Source organism: Orussus abietinus, unplaced genomic scaffold (assembly GCF_000612105.2).
Source record: "Orussus abietinus isolate OABI.00-Male unplaced genomic scaffold, Oabi_2.0 scaffold78, whole genome shotgun sequence".
NCBI lineage: Eukaryota > Metazoa > Arthropoda > Insecta > Hymenoptera > Orussidae > Orussus > Orussus abietinus.
In genome coordinates, this window is record NW_019394353.1 from 16,256 (window position 1) to 40,712 (window position 24,457).

The 24,457-nt window shown below is 44.4% G+C and overlaps 3 protein-coding genes across 8 annotated transcripts in view; 2 read left to right on the forward strand and 1 right to left on the reverse strand.

Annotated features, from left to right (window-relative positions):
* The window catches only part of LOC105703510 (uncharacterized protein C1orf112-like), a 19,663-nt gene extending 14,521 nt beyond the window's left edge, over positions 1-5,142 (forward strand). For both annotated transcript variants that reach the window (XM_012431957.1, XM_012431958.1), the window contains exons 2-13: positions 369-446; positions 643-822; positions 982-1,199; positions 1,297-1,439; positions 1,584-1,786; positions 2,010-2,167; positions 2,242-2,368; positions 2,449-2,614; positions 2,803-3,034; positions 3,119-3,437; positions 3,660-3,860; positions 4,142-5,142. In XM_012431957.1, coding sequence (XP_012287380.1) covers positions 405-446; positions 643-822; positions 982-1,199; positions 1,297-1,439; positions 1,584-1,786; positions 2,010-2,167; positions 2,242-2,368; positions 2,449-2,614; positions 2,803-3,034; positions 3,119-3,437; positions 3,660-3,860; positions 4,142-4,756 — 2,604 coding nt within the window. In that variant the 5' untranslated portion in view covers positions 369-404 and the 3' untranslated portion in view covers positions 4,757-5,142. The remainder of the gene's footprint in view (positions 1-368; positions 447-642; positions 823-981; positions 1,200-1,296; positions 1,440-1,583; positions 1,787-2,009; positions 2,168-2,241; positions 2,369-2,448; positions 2,615-2,802; positions 3,035-3,118; positions 3,438-3,659; positions 3,861-4,141) is intronic.
* Positions 5,010-8,326, forward strand: LOC105703513 (STAGA complex 65 subunit gamma-like). Of its 2 annotated transcripts, XM_012431962.2 has the most exons (8): positions 5,010-5,352; positions 5,432-5,495; positions 5,609-5,715; positions 5,814-6,030; positions 6,096-6,259; positions 6,361-6,525; positions 6,653-6,769; positions 8,198-8,326. In XM_012431962.2, the coding sequence occupies exons 1-7, from the start codon at positions 5,180-5,182 to the stop codon at positions 6,762-6,764; spliced, it is 1,002 nt and encodes a 333-aa protein (XP_012287385.1). In that variant the 5' UTR covers positions 5,010-5,179; the 3' UTR covers positions 6,765-6,769; positions 8,198-8,326. The 2 variants fall into 2 exon arrangements, with proteins under 2 accessions (XP_012287385.1, XP_012287384.1); XM_012431961.2 differs by lacking the exon at positions 8,198-8,326 and having other exon boundaries at positions 5,017-5,352; positions 6,653-6,953.
* LOC105703509 (F-actin-monooxygenase Mical) overlaps positions 6,832-24,457 on the reverse strand; it is a 26,972-nt gene continuing 9,346 nt past the window's right edge. The window contains exons 6-29 of one of the 4 annotated variants that reach the window (XM_012431953.2): positions 24,214-24,416; positions 23,259-23,392; positions 22,900-23,135; positions 22,668-22,790; positions 21,739-21,972; positions 20,784-21,023; positions 20,079-20,220; positions 19,825-19,946; positions 19,552-19,755; positions 19,032-19,191; positions 18,669-18,832; positions 18,325-18,527; positions 17,981-18,159; positions 17,672-17,796; positions 13,402-14,704; positions 11,052-12,991; positions 10,747-10,929; positions 10,639-10,668; positions 10,309-10,453; positions 10,070-10,217; positions 9,886-9,995; positions 9,622-9,795; positions 9,405-9,519; positions 6,832-8,441 (exon numbers count right to left, since the gene is read on the reverse strand). In XM_012431953.2, coding sequence (XP_012287376.1) covers positions 8,345-8,441; positions 9,405-9,519; positions 9,622-9,795; positions 9,886-9,995; positions 10,070-10,217; positions 10,309-10,453; positions 10,639-10,668; positions 10,747-10,929; positions 11,052-12,991; positions 13,402-14,704; positions 17,672-17,796; positions 17,981-18,159; positions 18,325-18,527; positions 18,669-18,832; positions 19,032-19,191; positions 19,552-19,755; positions 19,825-19,946; positions 20,079-20,220; positions 20,784-21,023; positions 21,739-21,972; positions 22,668-22,790; positions 22,900-23,135; positions 23,259-23,392; positions 24,214-24,416 — 6,714 coding nt within the window. In that variant the 3' untranslated portion in view covers positions 6,832-8,344. Of the gene's footprint in view, positions 8,442-9,404; positions 9,520-9,621; positions 9,796-9,885; positions 9,996-10,069; positions 10,218-10,308; positions 10,454-10,638; positions 10,669-10,746; positions 10,930-11,051; positions 12,992-13,401; positions 14,705-17,671; positions 17,797-17,980; positions 18,160-18,324; positions 18,528-18,668; positions 18,833-19,031; positions 19,192-19,551; positions 19,777-19,824; positions 19,947-20,078; positions 20,221-20,783; positions 21,024-21,738; positions 21,973-22,667; positions 22,791-22,899; positions 23,136-23,258; positions 23,393-24,213; positions 24,417-24,457 lie in introns of all 4 variants that reach the window. The other 3 variants (XM_012431952.2, XM_012431956.2, XM_012431955.2) reach the window with 3 other exon arrangements.

The following is a 24,457-nucleotide window of genomic DNA, read 5'->3' on the forward strand; positions in this document are numbered from 1 at the left end:
ATCGGCATTAACGACCACGTGCTCGGATACGAGTTTGACAAGAATTTTACCCCCGTCGACCTGGATTTCGGAGTTGATCGGGGATTATTAATGGACGACCCGAGATAAATCGGGGGCACCGAAGAAAAAAAAAAAAAGACAATTGCACCTTTATCAATGAACCAGCATTGCTGATAAATCCCACTTTCACGTCCCACGTGTACCGTTTCAAACTTTGGAACATTAATGGAAGGTCCTGCCTGTGAAATTTCAATTTTTTTTATTTCTTCCACTCTAGGTCGTTTTCCTTTCCTGCAGCGTTGTTAATTTTAATAACTTTTAAATACTGGGTAATCACAGTCTTGTTCAGATTATTTATTTATATTTAGGTGAAGATAAGTGCACTTGTTATCTGAACACTCGTCATGGATGGGACGAACATCGAAAGCATCTTACCCGAGTTAAAAATATCCTTTGCTAAAAATAATAAACAAATTCTTGTGTATCTCCTTCTTGTAAAGCATGGTTATCCTTTACATCATTTTTTCTAGTTGTTTAAAAACTATTGTTCGCGTGTAGTTTTTTAGTGTTTTTAGGGTTACATTGGAATCGAAGTTTTAGGTACAATTGCATTGTTATTTCTTAATTTTATTAATAATATACGAGGCTTTGGGAGATCCGGATTTTGGTATCAGGGTGGAGGCTCTTCAGATATTAATTTTATCACTTTCACCTGAAAGTGGAAATTCTGAGGATGAATGCTTATTTCCGGTTGGCCCGGAAAATTTGGAGGAAAATTTCCTCGCTATCGCACTTCCCGCTGCTCGACAAACTTACGTTAAGGTAATTGATCTGAATTCTTGCGACACTAAATTAAAATAGTAATACATGTGTCTATACTTTGCATGTACTACTACTTGGCGCGGAACTCTGCCGAATTTTTTAAAAATTAAAAATTGAGGCTTTCACAATTGGAAATATCTTTCATATTTTCAATTGAAGGTAATCGAAGGAATTAAAGCGAGCTTTCTTGAAGCTGTCGAGGGCGCTTTGGAGGCCGTGAAGGAGAAATTAAATCTATGCGAGTCGATTTTGGATTTCTGCCAAAAATCCGTGGAATACGTAAAAGCTCTCGGAAAGATATCTGCAAGTAAAACGTATTCCCTTCCTGTGAACATCCTCGAAATTCTGAAAAGCTCCTTCGAGTTATGCAGAGACAAGTAAATTTGTCATTAAATCTTACGCATGGAATTTATTAATTTAATTTTCTCATTAATAATTTTTATTTTTCATCGCGCATTTTTATTAATTTCACAGCCGAGACTCGAAAGTACAGTCGGAGGCGTTAATTGCATTTTTCCGAAAAACCTGGGACCTCGTGAAGCTCTTTTTTATTGTCATCAACGAAATCATCACATTCGACTGCCAAGTGCATAAAGAAAGTGAATTATTGATAAAGGGTGAGAACAAAGATAAATTAAATTATTTATAAAGATGTTCCTTATTTTCCTCGGGTTATTTCAACACCTAATGAGCAGAAAATAGTGGAGTGGAAAAGTTGTACGCTCTCATTGTACTTAGTTGCAATTTTCTTTCATGTCCAGTGGTTGACACAATTGGCGAAATTGCCTCAACAATTAATGGGATCAACTTGAACACTCTGGCTGAAGTTTGGAAGGAATTTGGGAGGCTTTCGTTAATCCATCGCGAGGATATAAAAAAGTTATCGCCATTTTGCGTAACTCTGCACTTTAAATCCATTGCAACGAACATCGCGTCATGTCTGCAATCGACATGTCAAGTAAATGTACGAATCTTTGGTTATTTCAGTTAATTATCATCAATTAACGATGTGTTTTGGTAACCTTGGTCGGTTTCGAGACGTTGGGATGGTTTTTCATTATTTTCGTACAGTTTTTCACATCGATGAAGTTTTCATGACTTTTCTGACATTTTTTGGCATTTTTTTCGTATTTTCGGTGTTCAATGTTTAGGGAGTTTTTTCATGAGCTTTCTGGGGTTTTTTTTAGAACGTCGAGGATGTTTCTGGTTACCAGAAAACGGAGAAGACGATAAAGTGCGCCGGGATTTTGTTGAAATTGTTAAATAAATTATATTCCGTGTACAGCGAGCATTTGGACGAGGAGACGGTTTTAATTTTCATCAAGTCGTCTAGTGAATTGTACAGGTTGTATTGAAGTATCGGAAAGAAATTAATTCCACTTATTAGTAATTATTGATGTCATGTATTAATTTAATTAGGTGTTCTCCAATTTGTTTAAAATCAATCGGAGTCAATGTTCATGTTGTGGATGCGATCTCAAAGTACATCTGGAACGAGGTGATAACTTTCTTGAATATAATTACGAAGAATGTTCTATTCGAGGAGGTCTGTAATTAATTAATTATTAAGGTGATATGAAAAGAAGAGATACCGTCTCGATTATTATTGCAAATTTTTATTTGCAGGCCTTTTGTAAAAACAGCGAGCAATTGTTAATTGAAAATAGTCTCGGGTACCATCTATTAACAATTGCCGTGATGAAAAAATTGAGGAAAATGCCGAAAGGAGAATACAATAGATGGATGGAGGGAGCTAAGATTATAAATATTGCCTTTAACAACATTAATGCACGTTAGTTAAAATTTACATTCTAGCGTATAAAGTTGCAACAAATTTTCTTTATCATATAACTTCGACGACAGATTAATTTCTCCGATTATTACCGGCGTAATGATGCATAATTAATAAATTCAAGTACGTTTAAATGGAGTACATTTCTGATTTTTTTTTTTAATTGTTGCTATTTTGTTTTTAACAAGTGGACGAGGAACTTTGCGCGGGGAGAGTGCGAATCTTCGATTGCGAAGACAATGTTGAAGAACAAAAAAGCATAACAATTTACGAGGCTACTGTAATTCCAATTTGTTTATTAATCTACGAATTACCAGCCGAGAAATTCAACGCGATCGAATTGTTATTGTCGAAACAATTGTTGAGCGGAAAACTTTGGAGTTCGCTTTTGGCTTTGGATGTCTGGTGCTTTGTCGGCAGGTAAAACAATGAAAATAATGAAAGCAATTGTTATTAAAAAAAAAATAAATTTGAGACATTAATTGTTTAAAATGTTCATTGCAGCGTGAGTTCCTCCGAATTGCGATTCGATCACGTGAGGTACTTGATGAAGATTTACCGGAAGTTACGCCATCTTGAAAATAGCCTCGAGGTCCTTATTTTAGTGAAATTGATCAACCAATTGTATGGATTACTTTCGGAAGGCTCGGAATTACCGCTTATGCGGAATTTCCAGGATTGCGACACGGAATTTTGGGCGCCTTTGGCAAAAGTCTTACCGGAAGTGGCGAAAAGAAATATGTGGGAACCCACCTCGAGCGACATTGCACAGAGCTTGTCGAACTTCCGGCAACACCCTTCGGTGTTTAATTGGAATCGCCTTGTAAGAGTAATTTAATGATTAACAATTAATTGGGACGTGAGAGCGCTATCTGAGGAGCCAATTGTTTATAAAACTTTTCCCTGAACTGAGGGGGTAGCTTTTATGTTCATATTTTCAAGTTTAAATCGAGTCGGTACACCCAGTTGATAAATGAGACCTCGGAGGGAAAATTTAGTTTACTTCGGTTTCTTTATAATCCTTGCATGTAAACGTGTTTTACAGATTTTAGACTTGAAAAGAATAGCTGTCGTTGGTAATTGCCAAGAGGAGAAGACTATCGAAGTGCTTTCGGAGATTTGGAAGTGCATCGAAGAGACACTAGAAGAGAGCGAAGGGGCTCAAATGAACCTTCAGTCTGAATTAATTGTTGCTTTGTTAAACTCCACTAAACCAAAAAATAGCACGAGTCAAGCCTTTTCCACGGTAAGGAGGAAACTCGTAGAATATCGAGAAGAAACCGACTTAACACGTTATTTAACGCATTTTGAAGGCTTAGAGTCGAAGATGAAGAGTTTCAGGATCTAGTTTGAACAATTTAGAATACTATAGAAATGGAATATTACATAATTATATTGGAAATAGTTTAACAAACTTGTAAAGGAATGCTGCTAGAACGTTTCATTTCGTATAATTCTCATCGTAGAGAGATTTCATATGAACTTATGAGAGGTATAAACGTCTTTTAGTTGATCCTTTGCTTTCAGATTCTGACCTCCATGACAATGTTGACTTCCTATGCTCCGAGCAACGTGAAAATAAAGATCTCCCACTATTTGTGCGACAATTTCGAGAGTTTTACGGATTGCGAGGGCAAGGTGGCGGATTTAATCGCAGACTTGTATTATCAGTTGTTATCAGACCCCTGTCCTTGGGTCAAACAAGAAGCTCTGGAAAGCTTCGATCGAGTTTCGCGGGTTTGTAAAAACGAGACCTTGATCGTGAAAGTCTCCGACGTAGTCGCGAGAAATCCCTCGATTCGCGATTTTGTTATCCTCTATTTGTCCAATAAACAATTTCACGGGTTTACGGATAATTGCCGATCGGGGGAGAATTATGCCCGACTGTTGGCTAGGGAATTTTCTTCCGTTGACACTAGACACCAGTGCAGGAAAATCGGCGGGGAAAGGCTCGAGAAAATGCCGAGACTTGAGAATTTCCCGAAATCGAACGCCTGCTTGGATGTTAATGAACGCGTTAAAAAAGTTATCGCGGACCTCGAGGCGCTTTTGGAAAAGAGAAACGAGATTTCCGAAAACTCTTGGGCGGAATTGCGGGACAAGGCGCGGAAAGTAATCGAAGCTAAAAGGCTTGATAATTAAAAATCTTAATAAGCATATTCCTAATATACGAGTTATTTTCACCTAGTGGTTTTTTTGTTAAACGTTCATTAAACCTTTTATTGCCCTTTTTCGGTGTATTACTTTTAATCGTTTGAACTTCCGCCATTTTTTTTTGTATGTATTGATAAATCCCGGATTTCGGAGTACGATGGAAACGTAGTGCTATTTGTGAACGGGGATTAGATAAGAATTTTAATGTTACTAGGAAATCACTAGTCGCTTTAATACTTTGAAAATGTAACTTAAAGTCTTCTGGTAATTCAGAACAGTTTGCGACATAACCTATGTTTAGTTGAACCGAAGATATTATGTTAATATATTTAGTTTTGAATGGATAAAAATAAAATAATTTTTTTGTTGGTTAAGTGTTCGACATAACCTTAGGGAGTAATTAGGTGCACGATGAAAACGAACAAAAGCAGCGGCTCTCATTGGGGTGAATTACCTGCGAGAGAGACTCATAAACAAGAAGTAATTACACCAGATATAATCGAAAATGTCTGGAGACAAGTCATGGAAGAGTCAAATGGAACTGACTGCGATTATCAAGTCGATGGACAGCCCGATTACATTCAGTAATTCAAACCACTCGTAACTAAACGTACAGTTATTGCGCTTCAACCTTTTTATCCATTAAAATGTTAAACATTGCAGGCTTCCAATGGGAAATCTTCATGTGTTGAACACGATTAATCTTCACCAACAGTTGCGAACGATGGTAAATATTTTAATCGTAGCATCGATTGGTATTACGAGTTCATAAATTAATATTATAGTTAAGATTCGAGCGATCGACTCCAAGCTATGATTTACAATTAATCATTTCACTAGGAAGATGATTCTTTATTTGGAGGTGTAAGTTCCATCGAGTTGCCAACTTGTTTGGACCAGATGGATACGAGGAATCCATTTCACATTTTTTCCTCGCAGTCGGATAGGTTCGAAGCTTTTCAGACAATTTTTCTCCCTTGTAATTAAACGTTACACGTTTTAAATAAGGTATTGACTGTTTTTCTGTTTAATGGTACTCGAGCAGAACGGAATTTAAAGGATCGATGGTTATACAGCAATTACATCCTACCACTGCCCATAAATTTTTGAGGCATGCCGTTATTACTCTGTTAGCACATATTGGATTTGAATCAGCATCCGATATAGCCATAGAAACCTTAACCGATGTTGCTAATCATTTTCTGAGGAGAATGACTCTACTGTTGAAACTGGCATCGGAACGAGAAGACCACGGATTTCCTGTAAGCGATAAAGCTTAACTGTTACGAGAATACTTTTCCTGTATGGTATTTTTATTTTGGGATAGGATCCCATGGAGAGGGTTTTGGTGGAGTCTGGAATCGGGGGGGCTGTTGCGTTGTACGACTATTACCAAGAGTACGTTTTAAAATTCGAGCAGAACATGAAAACTAGAGTCGAAAAACTGGCAGAAGAGCAGAGGTTAATGGAGCTCAATGCCACGAACTGCAAGTGAGTTTTCATTTTTTAAATGGTATAATAATAAATAGCATAATCTTTTTCTATAAACTACAAAATACATATTTTGTAACAATGAAAAATATGCTCCGTAGAATGGAGTTAGACGAGGCTGCTAGTAAGTTACAATTCGAGGAGCTAGACGAATTTGGAAACGTGTACAGAGAGGTACCAACTTTGCAACTTCCCGATCCTGAAATGGGATTCCCTCCGAGCCTCGACGCAGGATTTCAAATGTTGCACAGCCTCGAACAAGATGAGTAAGCTGTGATTTTTTTATCTCCGATCATTAATGCGAAGTGAAACTCCATCGATTTGACTGACTTGAAGAGGGTTTCACCTCACCTTAATGATTAAATAAAATGAAGAACGGTAACTTTGCCACAGATTAAACAGTCTAGAAGTTGAGGAGGAAGAGGTTAACGTCAGTAATTCCCCCAACGCAGGACAACAAAGGAATCCACCCGAAGTGGCTGAGAAGAGAAAAAAGTTAAGTTAACTTAGGTAACGTAGACTATTTTCTTACTTACTAGGTAAGGTTTCGTGGAGTGCTCGAGCAACTTCTCCGGAGAGATTTTTTATTGTACAAGCTTTACAGCAATGTCAATTTTACATTGGCGACTTCGCGATGTATACCGACGGGGGAACAATATGTACAAGTTATATAAAATAATGGAAATCCTAGTGATCTAGTCGCACCTATTAACTGAATCCCAAAGTTATAACGGGGAAATTAGGCAGTCTGTTATAATTTAGGACCTTCGTGTGTACACACTTGATTTACTTCTACGACGAACATACGACTGATAAGTAAACCTATATCAGTCACGTTCTCACTAAGAGAAGGAAAATTATAGAATCATCTAAAAATCATCGCTCAGGTGATTTACACAACATATATTTATATATATGTAGACTGAACGTTGAAATTATATGCAACGACGGATACAGCGAATTTCTTGTACGCGGCAGTATTACATAATTAATTGCAACAGAACTTTCACACGATAAGAATTTTTTTTCCCATTCTGATCGTGTCACTGGATCGGTTAACAGATTTCATCGATTAAGATTTCTCTCTATAACACCGTTGTCTTCTTTCCTCACGGCTGTCTTCACATCATGTAAAAATATTTCTACGCTGTAATTATTACAACTCGTGAAGTAGAGTCCTCGAGGGTTAATCGGTCTGTTTAAAAAATGGCAATGTTCAATTAAATTACGGTTAGGTCGTATCTAAAGGTCTGCGTCTCAATATGCCGGAATTGTCATTGATTCGTATGAATCGGATACCACTTTCCCCCACCACCGGCCACATGGAGCGATCCCATTGGTCGGTGGAGCCACGCCCCCATGCAAAGAAGTAGCCATAGGGGGATCCGCGGAAACTCCGAGAGAATCTTTCCCACTCTCGACAGACCTACTTCAAAAATGGTGTCCCCCTTTGTCCGGGAGCGTAAAAATAGATTCTCGCCCCTCATCGACTCGAAGAATATACATTATATATATCACGCGTTTGCTCACTTATCGGAATAACGGCTCTTAAAAAATATCGCATCCACTACGTCGGATTTTCTCTCGCCTTATCCTACTAGATCCGTTCTCGTCCATTGCGGCATCTCGATACACGATTCCCAAAAATAACGCGATCAAATTCCTTGCGTTCGGTCGTAGCTCGTTCGAGCTTCAAATCCATAGAAAAAGAATTCCTAAAAAAATCACACGTTCAATATGGACGATCGGTCGCAATCGACTTCACGTTCCTGGACTCTGAAAGGAACTGAACAAATTCCTCTGGCCAATCCCAATTTAATAGGTTCCCTAAAATTCGCACGATTCTCTTTGCTTCCATTTCATTAGGTAATGAAACCCGGCAATTTCGAAGCTATAGAGAAATCCCTGTCGCCTTTTAATTCCTGGAAATTCTTTCAGTTTAGCTTGGCGGCGTGGACTTCTTCGACGGTCACGTGGTCTAATATGGCGGCGCTTTTCACAGCTCGCCACCTATGTGACGTAATGCGAAGTAACAGCCAGTCTTAGAATTGTCAATTCCCGAGCCCGAGGTGCAATTCCTGGACACTAGACCGAGTACTTAGGGCCGGATTTCTTAATCGGGGTTAACCTTAGGCCCTTAGCGAGCATTTGAGCTTCAAAGTCACGGTCTTCGTCCCGGTACCTGGAATGAAGAATTTCACCTGATCAGTTACAAGAAACCCTTAAGGGACCTTCCTTATACCCTCCATGTTCACATGGAAACGTTTGAAACGATTCGGTACACCCAATTGAAGGAAAAGTATCATAAACATTTTGACTTTACATATATGACATTGAGAAACTCGACAATTAGAGAAACGAATGGCATACTCTTTTTTTTTCTGGAAAGAAAAAAAATGTATTTTATCCTAATCACCTTACAGCTAAATACAGTGCATGTTTTTTTTTTTTTTCAAGGATCATGTAAAATATATCTCATTCGTTACTGATAAGAGGTGTGTATGTCAAAAGGCATGCGTTGCGTTTAACTAATCACAGGTTCCCTCGCGTGTATGTAAAAAGGTTAAAACATGTACACTGTGGACATGAATGCCTCCTATGCAGATATGACATCGCCTGTGCAGGTTGGGAGGGCATTGATGTCTCCCAGTGTACAGAAAGGAAATCCAACAAGGGGAAAGAAAATAAACGTTCAAAATGCGAGAGAGCCTGTAGTCGAGAATGACGTGCAGTGGGATTTAAAGCTTAAGGCGATGTGAAAGTGGCATCTGAAGAGTCAATTGTTTATGAACAACGAAGCTGTTCCGACACTCATGAAATTTCAATTCTCATAAGAAGCGTTTAAAAAATATTAGTTTGTCTCTTCGAGGCCAGTTTTACGCCATCTTGGAAGATTAGGCTTGTTTATTAAGGCGTGCGTGCGGCAATTGTGGGAGTCAGGTCTGAGAGATATAGGGAGACGCGATAAAAGGATGAAAGGTGGAAGAAGGCTAGATAGGCAAGCAGGATGGCTAGGAAGGCGAAGGTGTACGATATGTGGGACTCTTGGGCTTCGAGTGGCGGATTTTCGGTCTGGGAGGTAGATAATGCAGGTGCAGGTGCAGGTGCAGGTGCAGCGAATGTCGGGCACGAGGGTCTACGCCACCTTTGTCGCTCCTCCTCCAGAAACGCTATCAGCGAGTCGCGTTTCGCCACAATTTCCAACATTTCCGTTAAGATCTCCCCCTCTTTCTTTACGTCCTCGCTGGTCTTCTTGTCGTCTGAAAGATTAAGGAAAAATGAACGCCAATGTATATACGGGGAAATTAAAGCTTGCTAATAAAGTTGACTTCTTTTTATGGGTTAGGCCGAAGGGAACTTACCATCGTCGGCTAGTCGTTCGCGCAGTTGTTGCTGCAATCTTTCGTGACGATCCTCCAGCTCGACTTCCTTAGCACGGACTAGAAGCTCCTTCTCGTACCTACGCAGTTCGGTTCTTTCTCTCATCAAGTCGAACCATTCGCCTAGTAAATCAGCTTCTTCTCGGTCTGAGCAGTCTGCAAGCAGGAGGAGGAATAATTGTTGCAAACCTATCGAAGCCAGGTTGATTAGTGTATAAAATTGTTAATGTAGAGACATCGTGGTACCTCCTTCGCCTCGAAGGGCCTTCTCGACACTGACTCCCCTAACCTCCAATTCTCGTTGTTTAACCTCGGTTTCCTCCAATTTCCTTTGGATTTCCTGAGCCATTCGTAATCTGTAGAAAGAAACGATTTCAGTATGATCCTTCGATGGCATGGTTACGATGTACATGAAAATTTGTCGAAGTACCTTTTCAGTTGTGCTTGTCTACCTAATCGGCTGGTTGTTCTTGCCTTTCGGTGTATACTATTGCACGACCCATCGGCTACAGTTGTTTTGTGCATTTGCGAAACGGAGAGGGCTGTAGCTCTTGAGTCTTCTTCGGAAAGACTGTCATCTGGTGAGGAAACATGCAAAGGACATGCTCGGTGAGAATGTAACCTCCGCCACAGTTTTCTTTCGACTCTCTTACGTAAAGAACAATTTACCTGATATATTAGTAGTTGCTATGGAGTAGTTCAACGGTGGTGGAGGCACAGGAGGTGGACTTTCGCTGAAGAAGCTTCCAGCGAGCATTCCTTCGCAGACACTTTTAGGCCTGCGATCACACTTCAAAGGACTGGACTTGTCCAGCTGAAAGAAATCACACTTTTCAGACACTCTACGTCATTGTTATTAATCTGAAACTACCGTCAGAGTTCTCGTTTATGAAACTTTTGTAAATGAAAACATCGGTACGATAGGAAGGATCGATGCAACAGCTAGGGAAAAATGATAATCAACTAAAGGTTGTCGTACTATCGAATTTTGTTGCTTACATCTGATCCAGCTGAATACGACCTAAACAACTGTAACAGTTTAGAAAAGGGGTTTTGTTAGCGTAGGGGAAGAAAGGAAAGTTCTGATCACACCGTGGAGTTACTTACTTTTCCCTTATCCTTGGATTTAGGCGTCAGTCTAAACCTGGACAATTTGTCCTTCTGGCACGTCGAGGAAGGAGAAGAGTCCTTCTTCTTGAAGAAGTCGGAGACCGCCTGGATGATGCTTTTCCTCCTCTCAGGGTCCTTAGCTTTCTTCTTCTCTCGTTTGACGACGGTGGCGACGCCATCCTGCGCAAGGATAAACCAATCAGAAGTCGGCAGAGTTTCGCACCAAGTGCACATAATGTATACGAGGGTAGTTTGCATTAATCGTTACAATGGACATCATGGATGATAAAAATAATCCCCACCTGGGCAGAACCGGAAGCTTGAAGCTCGTCCATGGACTTCGTCCCGGAGGGTGGAAGCGCCTCCTCGCGAGACTTCCTGGCGAAGGCCTTGATGTTGTCCGTGCTCTTGCTGGCATGGAGCTTGCTCCCGAAGTGGTCTACGTCGAAGCTGTAGTGCCTGGACCTAGCTTCAGGGAGCAGGCACTCCTCGCTTCTCTTCCTGTCCTCGACGGAGAGCTGCCTCCTGGCGACCTTCATCCTCAGCTGCTTGATCCTGTCCTCGGGACTCAGGCCCAAGTCTTCGTCGCTCTTCAACCTGGCCCTTTCCCTGGCGTCCTGTTTGGCCTTCTCGGCAGTCCTCCTGGCTTCCTCGTGCTTCGGTCTAGGAGGTGCCACGGGGGTCTTGAAGCCAAACTCTTCCTTGGCGGACCCGTTTGAAGTTTCGCTCTTCAGGGACTGATAGGACGGTGTCTTCGGGAGGCTCGAGCTCTCCAGGGAGTCCTTCGCCGATTCGGAGTTGGTCTGGCCCTCGGAGTTGGGCCCGACCTCTTCCGACCGGGTGTCCAGACCAGGGGGGGTCTTTTCGGCCTCGGAGAAGGTCGTGGAAGTCGGGCTACCGATCGGCGAGGCGATGGAAGTGGGGACGAACCTCACGGGGACCGAGGACGATGTCGTGGGTAGCTTCACCGGGGACAAGGTGGACCCTCCCGAAAAGGACGTCGCCCTTGCAGCTCGCTTCGCCTTCTTCTCCGCGGACTTCTGCTTGTGGGCCTCCAACTTGTCCATCAAGAGGTCCTGGATCAGCGTCTTCTGCTTGGACCGCTCCCTGGTGATCTCCTCGAGCTTCCTCGACGTCGCCGGGGAGTTGAAGCTGTTGAAGCCGTTCGGGTTACCCTGGCTCTCCTGGCTCTCCTGGCTCTTGATCTCCTCCGCGATCACGTCCGTGGGTTTGCTCTGGGAGGTGACTTTGGACGTCTTCCTCTTGGACTTCCTGACGTCGATGGAGTCCTTGGCGTTGCTGAACTCGGCGATCCTGGACTGCAGTCTCTTGACGTACTCCAGATAATCCGGGTTGTTTACATCGGCGATGGACTTGGGGGGCTCCTCCTTGGACTCGTTCGCTTCTACCGGGAGCATTTGCACCTGGGGATTGACGGGACTCGCCAGGACGGTTATCACCTCGCTGGTGGTCGTGTCTTCGGCGGGCTCGACGATCAGCAGGCTGTCCTCCTCCATAGACTGGAACAATTCCCTATTTACAGCTTCCACGGGATCCTCTCCGGTCGTCGGCGTCCTCGCCTCCTTTTCCTCGGGGGAGACGCACCTGGACAACCCCGTCGACCCGTTCAACCTGTCCTTGACGTCCTCCAACCTGATCGGGCTGATCTCGATTACGTTCTCCAGGTAGGACTCGTCCTCCGACACGTTCCCTGCCTCTACCCTGGCTATGGGCGCGTCCCCAGGTCTAGAAGGTGCGGAGGAAGTCCTCACGTTGACGAACTCCACGTATCCTCGGTTCTTCAGCAAGGTGCTGTTGGTAGCATCCTGGAGGCTGTCCTCCAGCAGGGACTCGTTGTCGGTGTCCATGAAGTCGATGTTCTCCCCGTTGGCCAGGAGTTTCGAGGTGCTGTTGCTCGTCTGGTCCAGGGCCTTGTCCAGGGTGGCCGAGTCCAGCTCCTTGTCCGTCAGGTCGTCCTCCTCTTTCGCCATCCTGACCGGGGTCCAGTCCAGGTTCTCGCCTCCTCTGAGCTTCAGCTTCCTCCTCCTTTCCGCCAGGTCGGGGTTCAGCTCGAATTCTACGTCCTTGAGGTCCTCCGAACCTAGTGCTTCGCCATCCTGGGCCCACTCCGAGAACTCCGTTTCCGTCAGAGCTGCCGTTGTCACGTCGTTGTCCTCCGAGTCGTCTTGCTTGTTGGACAGGACCGAAGCTGGGCTGCTGCAGTTGCTGAAGCTGCGCCTTCCTGGAGTTCATAATTATCCACTTATTATTTATTTTTTACTTCTAAATTATTCATTAAATTAAGCCGATGGGAAAGTACCGTCGAGGAGGTCTCGTTTATGAAACCTCTCCGAATTTGGTGCACCGCAATTTGTTCATAGATTTTTTTTTTTTTTAATTTCATGGGTCTCAGGACCATCCTTATAGACTTCATATTGACATTGTAAAATTTTATAATTATTCGGCATACTCAGTTCGGAGAAGAGTTTCATGAACGATTGAACCTTCGGATGATCCTTAAGAGATGAACCTCTTTTCATAAAGAATGTTCATACATTCTCGTAGATATCCCAGGGATAGTGTCGTAGAAGGTAACGTCATTTATCGTCTTTTTTGGTATAATATACCAATTGTTTATAATTTTGGACCAACCATTGTCTCGCGGTTCCCGGTGTTCAGGGTTCGCGTCTTCAGGCCCGACTTCCGGGTTGTCCAGGTCGCCGGCCACCAGCTTCCGGTTCTCCAAAGCCTTGACCTCCCTGGCGTCTTCCTGACGAATCAGAGAACATTCAATGGAATCCGGCTCGAAGCCATTCCCATCATCCAGTCCTCTGTTCCGATGAACCTCGACGTCCAGGAGAAGGTCCCCGTCTATGCTGTGTATCTGCAACCTGGGAGGTGCAAGATTCGCAGCCTGGACCTCTTCCTCGGCCTCGCTCGAGGAAAGAGAATCGCTGTCGATCTCGGATTCCTCCGAGCTGCCCTTCTTCTCCTCCTTCCTGGCCCAATCGACCTGGGGAACCAGGATAGAGGTCTCGTGGAGAGGACTCCTAGGCCGACAGATCTCGTTCTCCTCGAGCTGGACCTCCGGGAGGTTTCCCTCCACCTTGGGGTCCACCCCCTCCTGGAGCACCATATTCGGCTCCGTCTTGGACTTCAGGATGCTGGACTCCTTCACCAGGTCCGGGAGCTGCGTCTTCGGGGTCTCCGTCGTCTTCCTCTCGCTCGCGCCCTGGGAGATGGAGGCCTTGTCGAAGGGGAAGGCCTTCAACGGCGAGGAAGAGAACAACGCCGTAGGGGAGATCGGCGACAGGGGGATCCCCGATGACCTCAGCTTGCTCGCACCCTGGAGGAACGCCTGCATGGTTGGACTGGGCTCTGGTGCAGGGTTAAGAAGCTTCTGGTGCTGGGAAATCGCGTCGGTGAAGCTCCTCAGCTTCGTGTCCACGTTCGATGCCGACCCCGACTTCACGACCGAGCCCTCCAGACCGGATCCTCCCAACAAGTACCTCTTCTTCAGCTCCAAGGACAACTTTGAAGCTATTCCCTCCGTCGAGTGGGTCCTGTTTAATAGGTAATCTCCTCTTCTCGGATTAGACAGCGGCGTCGGGCCGGAAACTTCGCAGCTCGGCCGCTTTGGCGCTAGTGACGCCTCCTCTTTGATCCTCGAGGCTGATCTTCCGGCCTCCAGCTTCGAAATTTCCTTTTTTAACGTCGTCTCTCTCGTTTGCTTCAGGTTCCCGTTTATGGAGGTGATCATGCGACTTTTTACTTGCACCTTCTTCGGCTCCAGGTAGTTCCCTCGAGTTTTACGGACGAAGCAGTCGTTGATCGTGATTTCTGGGATCTCGTGCTGGGTTGGAGTCGTCCCGTCGTGCTCGAATTCGGAATCCGTCGAGATTTCCGTTGCGGAATTTTCCTCGCTCTCCTCGCTCGATTCCTCGTCCGAGGCCACCTAAAAAATCGGGGGGGTCGTTTAGGTTATGCAAATTAGGTTATTGGAAATCATTCGGCAAATCTTGGGGAGCATACATTGTAATGGCACTCTTTAAAACGTATTACTTTGTTAATTGTGTCGAGGAGCGAACAAGGGGGGAGATAGCCTAAAAGATTAGTTAATAAATTAATATTTAATTTTTCAGCGCGTTTTGTATCATCTAGGGGAGAGACTTATCGTGAGACATTAAAAGAGAGAATGGCTGTTGGTAATCGCGGAATTACTCGAGGCTGGTCGGTTAAGAACGTGTCAAAGCGAAAGCACTGGAAAAATAAACGCATACGATTAATCGGTCTTGCTTTTGTTAATTCGTTATTAGTCAACGAGCAACGACATTCACTGGTAAATGGCTAACAATCTCGCTTTACCTTTTCCAACGGGTCTCGGGTCGCCTCGAAATAATCTCACGTCACCGTCAGCCATTACTCTAAGACTCGTCTGTACTTTATTCTCAAGTTATACCGTCACACAACTAAATAGAAAAATCGTACAACGCTGTCTCGACGCTACACTTAACTCGCAATTGTCTCTTAACTCATTTATCCTTCCGCAATGTCTCACAATTAATTCACTCCGTTAATTGAACGTTAATTCGGCTCTTCGCGTAGGACTCCACCTCGGATTTTCGATACGCGACGCGGGACTAGATGCTTCTCTGAAAAATACATTTCTCTTAGAATTAGGTTGTTGACGTGGGAGAGATTGACTATTCGTGACTTATCAGACTTCTTTTTTACCGATTTAAAATTTATTTATCGATTTTAAAATTCCGGCCTCTTTGCTAACCTGCACCGGGGGTCTAGGGTTCGAGACTCTTCGCCTCCCTTTTCTTTTTTTTTAATTATGAGATTTTAGGGGAGATTCTTGACATTTTTACGATATTACACACTTTTCCTTTCGCGATTTGGTTGAGGTGATGGATTTCACTGAACCGTGGATCTCGGGCTTGTGAGACAAAAGTCTCATCATGCCCCGGCTTTTCGGCTCCGGGGAAGAATTTCCAGAATCGTATTCTCTCCCCGAGGAGTTCCCACTTTTCGAGGCCCTCGATTTTGCGCTTCTTTGGAAAAGAGCTGGACTAGATTCTTTGCTAGATGGCGCGACGAGCGGCGACTTTTTTACCTCGACTTTCTTCTTCGAAGGAGTTTCGATTATGGAGGAAGTCACTAGTTTTGCGTTAGTTTCGTCGATTGTACTTTTATCTGCGCTTGGATTAACGTTTTCGTGAAGAATTTGTCTTCTTTCCGGCCTTTTCGGCGCTTCGAGTTGTCCATTGTCAGCGCCAATGGACTTCACTTTTCCCGCTGGAATTATTTCCTTCTCTACGATTGTTACTTTCCGAGCCGATCCCTTGATTGAACTATTTTTCGCGTCTTCTTCTTTTTTCTCTCCTTTCTTAGTTTTTCTCGTCGAGCTCGGTGTACTGTTTCGAGAAGACGCATCTCTGTCAGGTTTCGCCGGTAAACTCGAAGTTGCAGGGTTTATCTGCGAAGCGCCGCCATTTTGGTTCCTCCTGAACTCGGCTCCTCTCGTATGTTTATTAATTAAAGCTCGGTTTTCCGAAGCATCCTGTAAAGAGTCTTCTGCCTTTTGGTGGAAACTTTCCTCGAAAATATCAGAATCGACCGACGTCGGCAAACTTTGTAAAATGGCGTCGATCGTGGCGTCTAAAGCCGCAGCTTCGACCCCAGGACCTCTTTCTACCTTAATTCCAATTCTATCATCATCGACTTTAATAACAGCATCTTCCACGACTTCTTTCCCGCTTACAACTTCAATTTTCTGCAAAGTATTCTTTACGGAAACTTCTTCAATGTCCGAAGCGTCGTTGTCGCTTCGCGGCTGCGACTTGTCGAAGTATCTCATCAAGTCTCTCGCTTCGACCTTCTCCGATAATTTCGGCTTAACGTTTAATTCGACTACCGGAAGTTCCGAGGTCCCGGAAACCTCTTCCTCGATTTTCTTTCCTCTTTTTCCGGTTACTTTGGTCGTCGGCTCGAAAAATTGGCTCATCTTCATGCGAGCGCTCTCTTTGCAGAGAGGACGAAGCTCGACGACTTCGGACCTCTTCTTTTCTCTCCTTAGCTTAACTTCTTCTTTCAGGACCTCGAAGATGTCCTGCGAGGACATCTCTTGTCGAGGGGGAAGTCCTTGAGGAGGAACTTTGAGTCTTGCAGATTCGCAAGAAATCTTCTCCTCTGTCTTCTCCATTGTTGGAGTCGCAGCTGTTATCGTGACAATCGGAGTTTCAATAATTTCGGCCCCTTCTTTTTTAACTCCATCCGAAGAAGAGTCGAACTTCATTTGTTCAGCGTCGCTCGTTTCCGCTTCGGATCTCTTCCGACTTTCTGCACTTCCCTCTTTACTCGAAACATCCCCAAAAAAGTCCATCGTGGTCAGCAAATCAGTGCAAACAGCTTCAAAAGTCGAGGAACGTGAAGTTTCCCTGCTCAACTTCGGCGAAGAAGGAAAAAAATCTGGCGAAGTTGCGACCAAGTCCGGCAGATTTTCTCCCTTCTTTTGAAGTTTCCCATCCTCTGACATACTGATCCGAGAATCAGGAACTGCATCCGGAAGTATATTAACAAGAGACTTCGAGAGAACTTCACTCTTCGAGGAGAGTTTCGAAACTTCATCTTTTCTCAACCCTAACTCGAAATCGGAACTGCTAACGCTAAGTCGTTTATTGCAATTTAGAATAGAGCCCTCTCCCCCGATTTTCCGAGAAACTTCATCATCTACTTCGTTTTTAAAATCAGGACAACGATCTTCACTGAATTTCCCGACTTGAAAGTCGCTTGAAGCGATTTTTTTATAATTTGAAGCTACGCCGACATCGGAAGAGACTTCCAAAGATGGCGGATCATCGGAAAGGTGATTAAAGTCTTGAAGTACGCTATTTAGGGAGGCTTGAGAAAGCTTCACCTCTGTTTCGGAACCGGTGTCGGTGTCGGAGCTTTTCGTTGGACTTCTCGGTGGAACTTCTAACCTCCTCAGCTCCCTGGCTCGAACTTCATCTTCATCTTCGGTGGCGGTGCCGCTTTCTTCTTCTGAAACCGAACCCCAAAAAACACAGCTTCTGTAATGAAGATTCTAAGATCCTAACGCAAAGCTCCATTAGAGTATAAAAGATGATGATTTCGGCAGTTTTAAAATGATATATGAAACGCTTAAGTTCGTATAATTATCAACTATAATTTCCAGGATTTCCTTTTTTTTTTTTTTTTCCCCCACCTTCGCTGGTGTACTCGTCGCTGGAGTCTTCGTACTCGTTGCTTCCCGTATCCGAATGTCCAGTTGCGTGTTGATGAGAGTACCTCAAGGTCCAATTTTTAGCAAGCTCGAGAGTTCCTTCAGTCGTCAGAGGTTGGTCCATCGCCTCTTCGAAAACTTCGTTGTCTTCATCGGAATCACTGAAAAATCAAATTGAGTAAAATCCTTTTCGGTGGGAAACGTCCCGAGCGATGGCGCTGCAGTATACGCAGGTTTCCCAGCATGCCGGGATTGGAATATCGTTTTATTAATATCCTACGCGCCTTTCTCGCTTACGATGGAATTAATAATTGAGGGAGGATCACCTCATATCGGAAATGTCGTCACTGGAGCCCATTTCTGCTGCGGAAGCTCCGAAATTACGATCCGTCCATTCGTCCTCGTCCATCTGACTTCTTGCCTCCTCGGCGTCCGAAATGCCCGCCAAATTTTCAAATTCTATCCTCTCAGGAGTTTGTCCGCGATCGAGCAAATCGAGACCAGCGACTCCCTCGAGTGGAGTTTTCGTCTGGAAATAAATGTATCAACCTATTTCACTACTACTCCGAAGACAAAGGTCGATTATTACTTCCTTGAGATCGTTTCTTAATGCAAATTGAAACTAGAGATGGAATATTGAAGCACAGGGATCTTCGTTAACATGTCTTACTTTCTCCGGAGTCTTCATGTTCACCGACGAGTCAGGAATATTTTCTTTATTTAGTGTGGGTACTTTCTTCTTCTCTACTCTAGCTTTCATGGTGCCAGAGAGACCGAAATGCTGGGAACAATAGAAACGTCCGCCATTTTTGTCCCTGTCGAAAGTGTGATTTCCTGGAACGAAAGGAAATTGTGAGATTTAATTAAAATCTGTTACTTGAGGGGATGGAATTGTTTCGATGACCGTATACCCTGTTTTACTGACTACGGAGGTTTTGTCTCTTTAAAAGTAGTTCCGATTTTGATAGAGGTGTAAAGAGCGCAGAGGGCGCCAGGGGGCCTTTCAAGCAATGGCGGGAAATCTCTTTCTCACCTATTCTTAGCGATGTTGAGCAATATTCACAGCGGAAGCATCCTCGGTGGAAAAATTTCCCCTCTGCACTGAGTCTCTCCATTAAGTACACCCTTTTGTTACAAAAGTGACAAGTTTCTGACCCACCTTGCGCAGGCAGAACGAGAGCCGCCTTCGAGTTCTGTCGAGAAGAATTTTCCAAAATTAAATCCAACGTGTTAAATAAACACATACATCGTCATGCCTAAAGTGCAAGGGACGACAATCAGCATGCGACACTCGACGATCAATAAAAAGCCTCGAATGGCCGATATTTTAATTAATCTCCAAAGATCTCAGGAGGGTCTCAAAAACTATTAGTCAAGGGAAGAAGTACTTGAAAATGGAGGTCGCTTAGTTTTTCAAGCTGAAGAATACACGAGGGATTTCATGCCAAGAGTTTCGACGACTCCTTTAATTAACACGAGTTTGTCTAATTTATGAAATCGTCAAATTTGCTGACTCCCTCCCCCGGCGCTAATGATCGCGATCTGATAATTACCGATTTTTGCACCTTCGGCTCGGCGTCCTGATTTTTATTGGCAAATTGCTCGGCCATTGCCGAGACTTTATTGTGCCCGAGAAAGTTACCCTCTTTAATCTTCTTGTCGATACTCTTCAGGGTATTGTCTATGTCGGCGTACTTACTCTCCGGCTCGTTGGCGTCGCGGCCGTTCTTCTCCATCTTGATCTGCCGAGCTAAAAACTGCGTGAAGCATATAGAGACCTGGTCGGGCACCTATGTGAGAATATCATTACATTTTCTGCAACGAACCTGCTCGCGACTCCATTTTGGCACCCTCTCCACCCTGTCGTGGCGAACGCCTCGGCCCATCTTGTTCTCCTCGATTTTCTTCTCGATCTCCTTCACGTTCCAGTCGGTCTTCTCTATTTTCCCTGAAAGAATAACATTCACGCCATTAAATCCCTGCCACATACAAAATTTCAACGATTTTACGTGGTTTTAACCGAAATGGCCTCGTCGCTAAAAAGGGCATCTCAGGGACATTTTAGTTTAATCAAACTCACCGATTGCTCGCAACAGGTCCTTCGGCTTCTTCTCTGCCGGCGTGTTCCCTCGCAATTTGTCCTCGATATTTTTTATCCTTCCTGAGAACTCTTCGTCGATGTTTCCTCTGTGATGGCCGGCGTGCACTTTCGGTTCTCTGTCCTAAAAGAATTCCAATTTCAGAATGAAGGGATTCGCGACATTCGGCACTAACGTACTCGAAATGCAAGGAATACAGCTCGCAACATAAAAAGATACGCTTTGGCCATACGTGTGCCGAATTCATGATTTTTCCAGGACATATTTCATACCTTATGAACAATCGTAATCCCCGCGAGGAAAATTCATGAACTCCAGCACGAGATATCCGCAGAACGCCATTAAGTTAGTAATCAGGCAGCAACAATTTGCAAGTATACAAACACATATTAAACAAAAAAAGAAACAAATTGGGACGAGAGGGAACAAACGCAGTGTACAACAAAGTGAAAGGAAGATCCGTAGAATTAATTCTTATTAATCCGTGCTCAGTCTTGCGCTGTTAGAACAGTTATTAGGAACCATTCAACAGGTCGTATATTTTAATAAAATAAGAAATGAAGTAATGTTTAATCAATGAAGAAGAAGAAAAAATGTCCCCGCCGGGATTCGATCCGCAACCCTGCGGAGCCGTGTTAAACAATCCATTGTTATTCAAAACGCGTGCAGATCGCCACGGGGCTTACTGGGTAGAGGATTTTCTGCTCTAAATATTTCACTCTATCCTTGAAATCGGGGGCGGTTTGCCGGTACAAGAAAATCGAATAATCCTCGAAGGGCTCGTCCTTCTCCCTCTTGGCATTCGCTTCCAGCATCTGCATGCTCTTGTAGAATTGCTGGGTCGCCATTTTCCTGAGATACTGCCGTTTCCTCATTCGCTCGATTCTATTTCGCTCGATGTCCTCGAGCCTTTTCATCCTTTCCTCCTTTGGATTCACGGAGAAATTCGATTTACATTTCCCTCCTACCCCGAGAAGCATCTACGACTCGCTAATTAACCCGGTAATTCGCCCTTGCGAAGCTTTAAAAAAGATCTCAGTCGAGACTCTGACAACTTATCGCCCTGTATTTCGCTATTCGACTATATTTTACATTACTCATTACTTGGCAGTACTAGTGCTCGTAATGTACGATATGACTACGTGTATATACGGTAAGATGTTAAAAAACGGTTTACGGTATAACTGACTGTCGAGGTCTTAAGGGGAGGTGGGAGGTCTAAAACGTGATCACGTCTTCGGTGAGTACGGTCACGGCGAGTCCAACAAGAACAAGGAGCAAAGACAAGAACATGCCTTTGCACAATACCGCCTCGATCTTCTGCCACCATGACTGAGGGATAAAAGTAATTAAAAGCTTGCCGGAGAAATATCGGCTGCCTGGAACGACCGAAAGCTGCGCGAATGGCCGATTATTTCCCGCTTTCAACGCCGGAGGGCGCCACCTTCGATTCCATCCCAAGCCGATATCAAATTGTGCGGAAAATAAATGCCGCAACGCCGACGCCGTAAGGACTTATTTCATAAATAATAAATTGTTAACAAAGAATTAGGGAGATATTCGATACGTGGAGATGCCGTCCAGCGTTGTTATAACTTCCTGAGCGTTTCTTAAATCGCTGATCAAGAAGGGAAAACTTACTACTGTGGCGCCCATTTTTTCGTTGCTGCGTCGCTTCCTCGATCGCCGACTTATGGAGTCTCCTTTTTTATCGGGGACGTTTTGTACGTGCTCGTTTGTATGTCGAGACCTCGAGTGCCTTGGGCGAAGGACGTTGTCTTGTTTCGTGAGACGACCCAAAAGCTGGGCCTTTTGTTCGGGAGTCATTTGGCTCAGTTGTCGGGAGTACGAGGGCCTCTCCTCCTTTTCCGGCTCCTGGAAAAGAAAAAGAACTCGCCTTAAATACAGGAACAGGATAGGACTCAGTACGTGTTCGGATACTTTTTCGACATTTTCATATCTGCTCTCGAAGGGACACTTCTTCGACCGGAGCCTTATGCGCTTGCACTCGAAAAGCTTCTTCAGAGTGGAGACCCTTTTGTTGCTCTCGAGCCAGTTCCTAACATTGTTAAGCTCCAGTCTATCCCCGATTAGCTTGGCGCTTCTTTTCCAGCCTAGCTTATTGTTATTAAAGTCCAAGAGCTTTTCCGGAGGCTGGAAGCTCATGAGGCTGGTGAACCTGGAGATGGTCCTGGGGATCGTGGACTGGTTTCGGACGGGTTCGCGATGGCAGACGGAATAGGGACATTTGGTCCTGTGGGTCCAGGAGGAAGGGGTCTTCAGGTTGGATTTAGGGATCTCATTCATAGGAGACATCCTTCGGGCTCGCAAAAAGTCCTTTGCACTCAGCAAATTTCTATTCGACAAGCAGGACCTCTAAAAAGTTGGAATTAAGGTGGTACGTAAAAATGGCGTCGAAGAGGGTCATTCGTTTATGGTTCCCGATGGAATAAAAAAAATGGCAAGGTCATGAACAAGATGTTTATATAGGTTTCACCCTTTCGAGCGCTTCTTGCTTATGCGGGAATTTTATCAGTGCTCAAAGGGTTAATTAAAAAATCGGTACCCACCAATTTAGGGTGCTTGATATGGGGTATCTCTCCCCGGAAAGTTTCGTATATCTGCGTCAGGTAGGAGAACATTGCAAGTTTATCAGGCACCTCGCATTCCGTCATTTCCTCGCCGGTCATTATCTGCAATGATGAGATACCTCGGATGAGTTCCTATTAATCTTCTATAATTATTAGATTAGTTTCACTTCACCTTAATGGAACTTATTCGTTTATTTATTATATTACTTACCGGGGTGATGCCGAGCTCCTTCTCGAGGATGTCGAAGGCAAGTTGGTTGTTGATGGTCTCTTCTTCTGGCTTAAGGGAGTAAAAGTCTATCAGGTCGGGCCTGTATCGGTGAATAATGGCACAAATGGCGAGTCCGTCCTTAAAGGAAGCTCCCATGTCTTCTATGTGCACCGCGTCGTAGAGGGCCACTTGTCTCTGCAGCCAGTGTAGCAAGGTGTCCGGATGCACCTGGGTATCTATATAAACGTTTACATGATAAAAAAAAAGCGCGTCTCTCATCTCCCAGGGTTTCTTCCCCAAGCAAAAGGTTTTTTACAACCGAGGTATTACTTAAGGCTGTACTTAGGTTCATTGCTCACCCCTACGACGTCGTTTCTTCGGGATGTCCACGCCGGTTTGCACAGAGGGTTGTTTGATATTGTCCGGATCGTCGGTGTCCAGAAGACTCCGCACCTGAATCGGCGTCACCGAACGGACATTCAAGTTTGGGTACCTTGGGAAATGCAAATTCCACGTGAAAACATACAATAGGCAGAATTCCAAGGGGTTAAGCTAGAATCGCCGGGGGGTTAGTAACGTCCAGCAATGGATTATTCGGAATGGAGCGGTACAGGCGCGTTCCTCGAAAGATTCCGAACGGAAAATCTCTTTACAGAATCTTTGTAGGTTGCCGCGTTTGCGAGATATTCCCTGAGAATTAAGTCAGCCAATAGGAGCGCGGCTCTGGGGCAGGAGTGGGGAGGCCCCGCCCACTGACCTTGGGGCTCCTCCAATAGGAAGAGCGCCAGAGCTGCATTTAGTACAATACCCAATATAATTCGACAGGGCCGTCGATATAAATCCCGTCGGCAACGTAGGCATTTATAAGAATCCCTTTAACCGACGTAGATGAGATTTCTCGACGCGTTTCACTTAACCTTAACGGGTCGACGCGACAAATGTTCCAGTTGGCAAACACGTGGCAAGAAAAGCGTCACTCGGGGAAATAGAAAAACTCGTTCGGCTAATCAGAGTAGGTCTACTTTATTACAGTGTGCCAGTAAAGATACACGGCCGCGTCTCGCGTACGCTGCGCGCCGCCGTGTGTACTTGTCGCGAGACGCTACCGCGTCTCTTGGTACCAGTCGGCGGAAATGGCCTGTACCTGAACACCGCAGACCAGAATTAGTAAGTAATCAGTCTTGGTACCGGTACACTCTACGTACACCTCTGCCTAGATTCGTATCCATATATGCATTCTATACTATGTCGTATATGTTACATACGTATGTATATGTATATATACCTGCATTCTACGGAGCATAATTCAGATACCTTGTATGTGGGTCCAGGGTGTATGCCGCGTAATCTCGGTTTAAGTTCTCGGGTGTAGTTTGCGCCAAAAGCCGGTAGATGGACTCTCGCTCGGCCAGGACCTCCAACGGCGTCAAGGATGCTCCCCAGCCCTTGATGGCCCAACAGGCGTCGAGGGAACTAAGGAATCCCCTGGCACAGCCCGAGCCCGTCGGCCAGAACGGCTGGAAGCAGATTTCAATACCTTTTTTATCCCCTAATAACC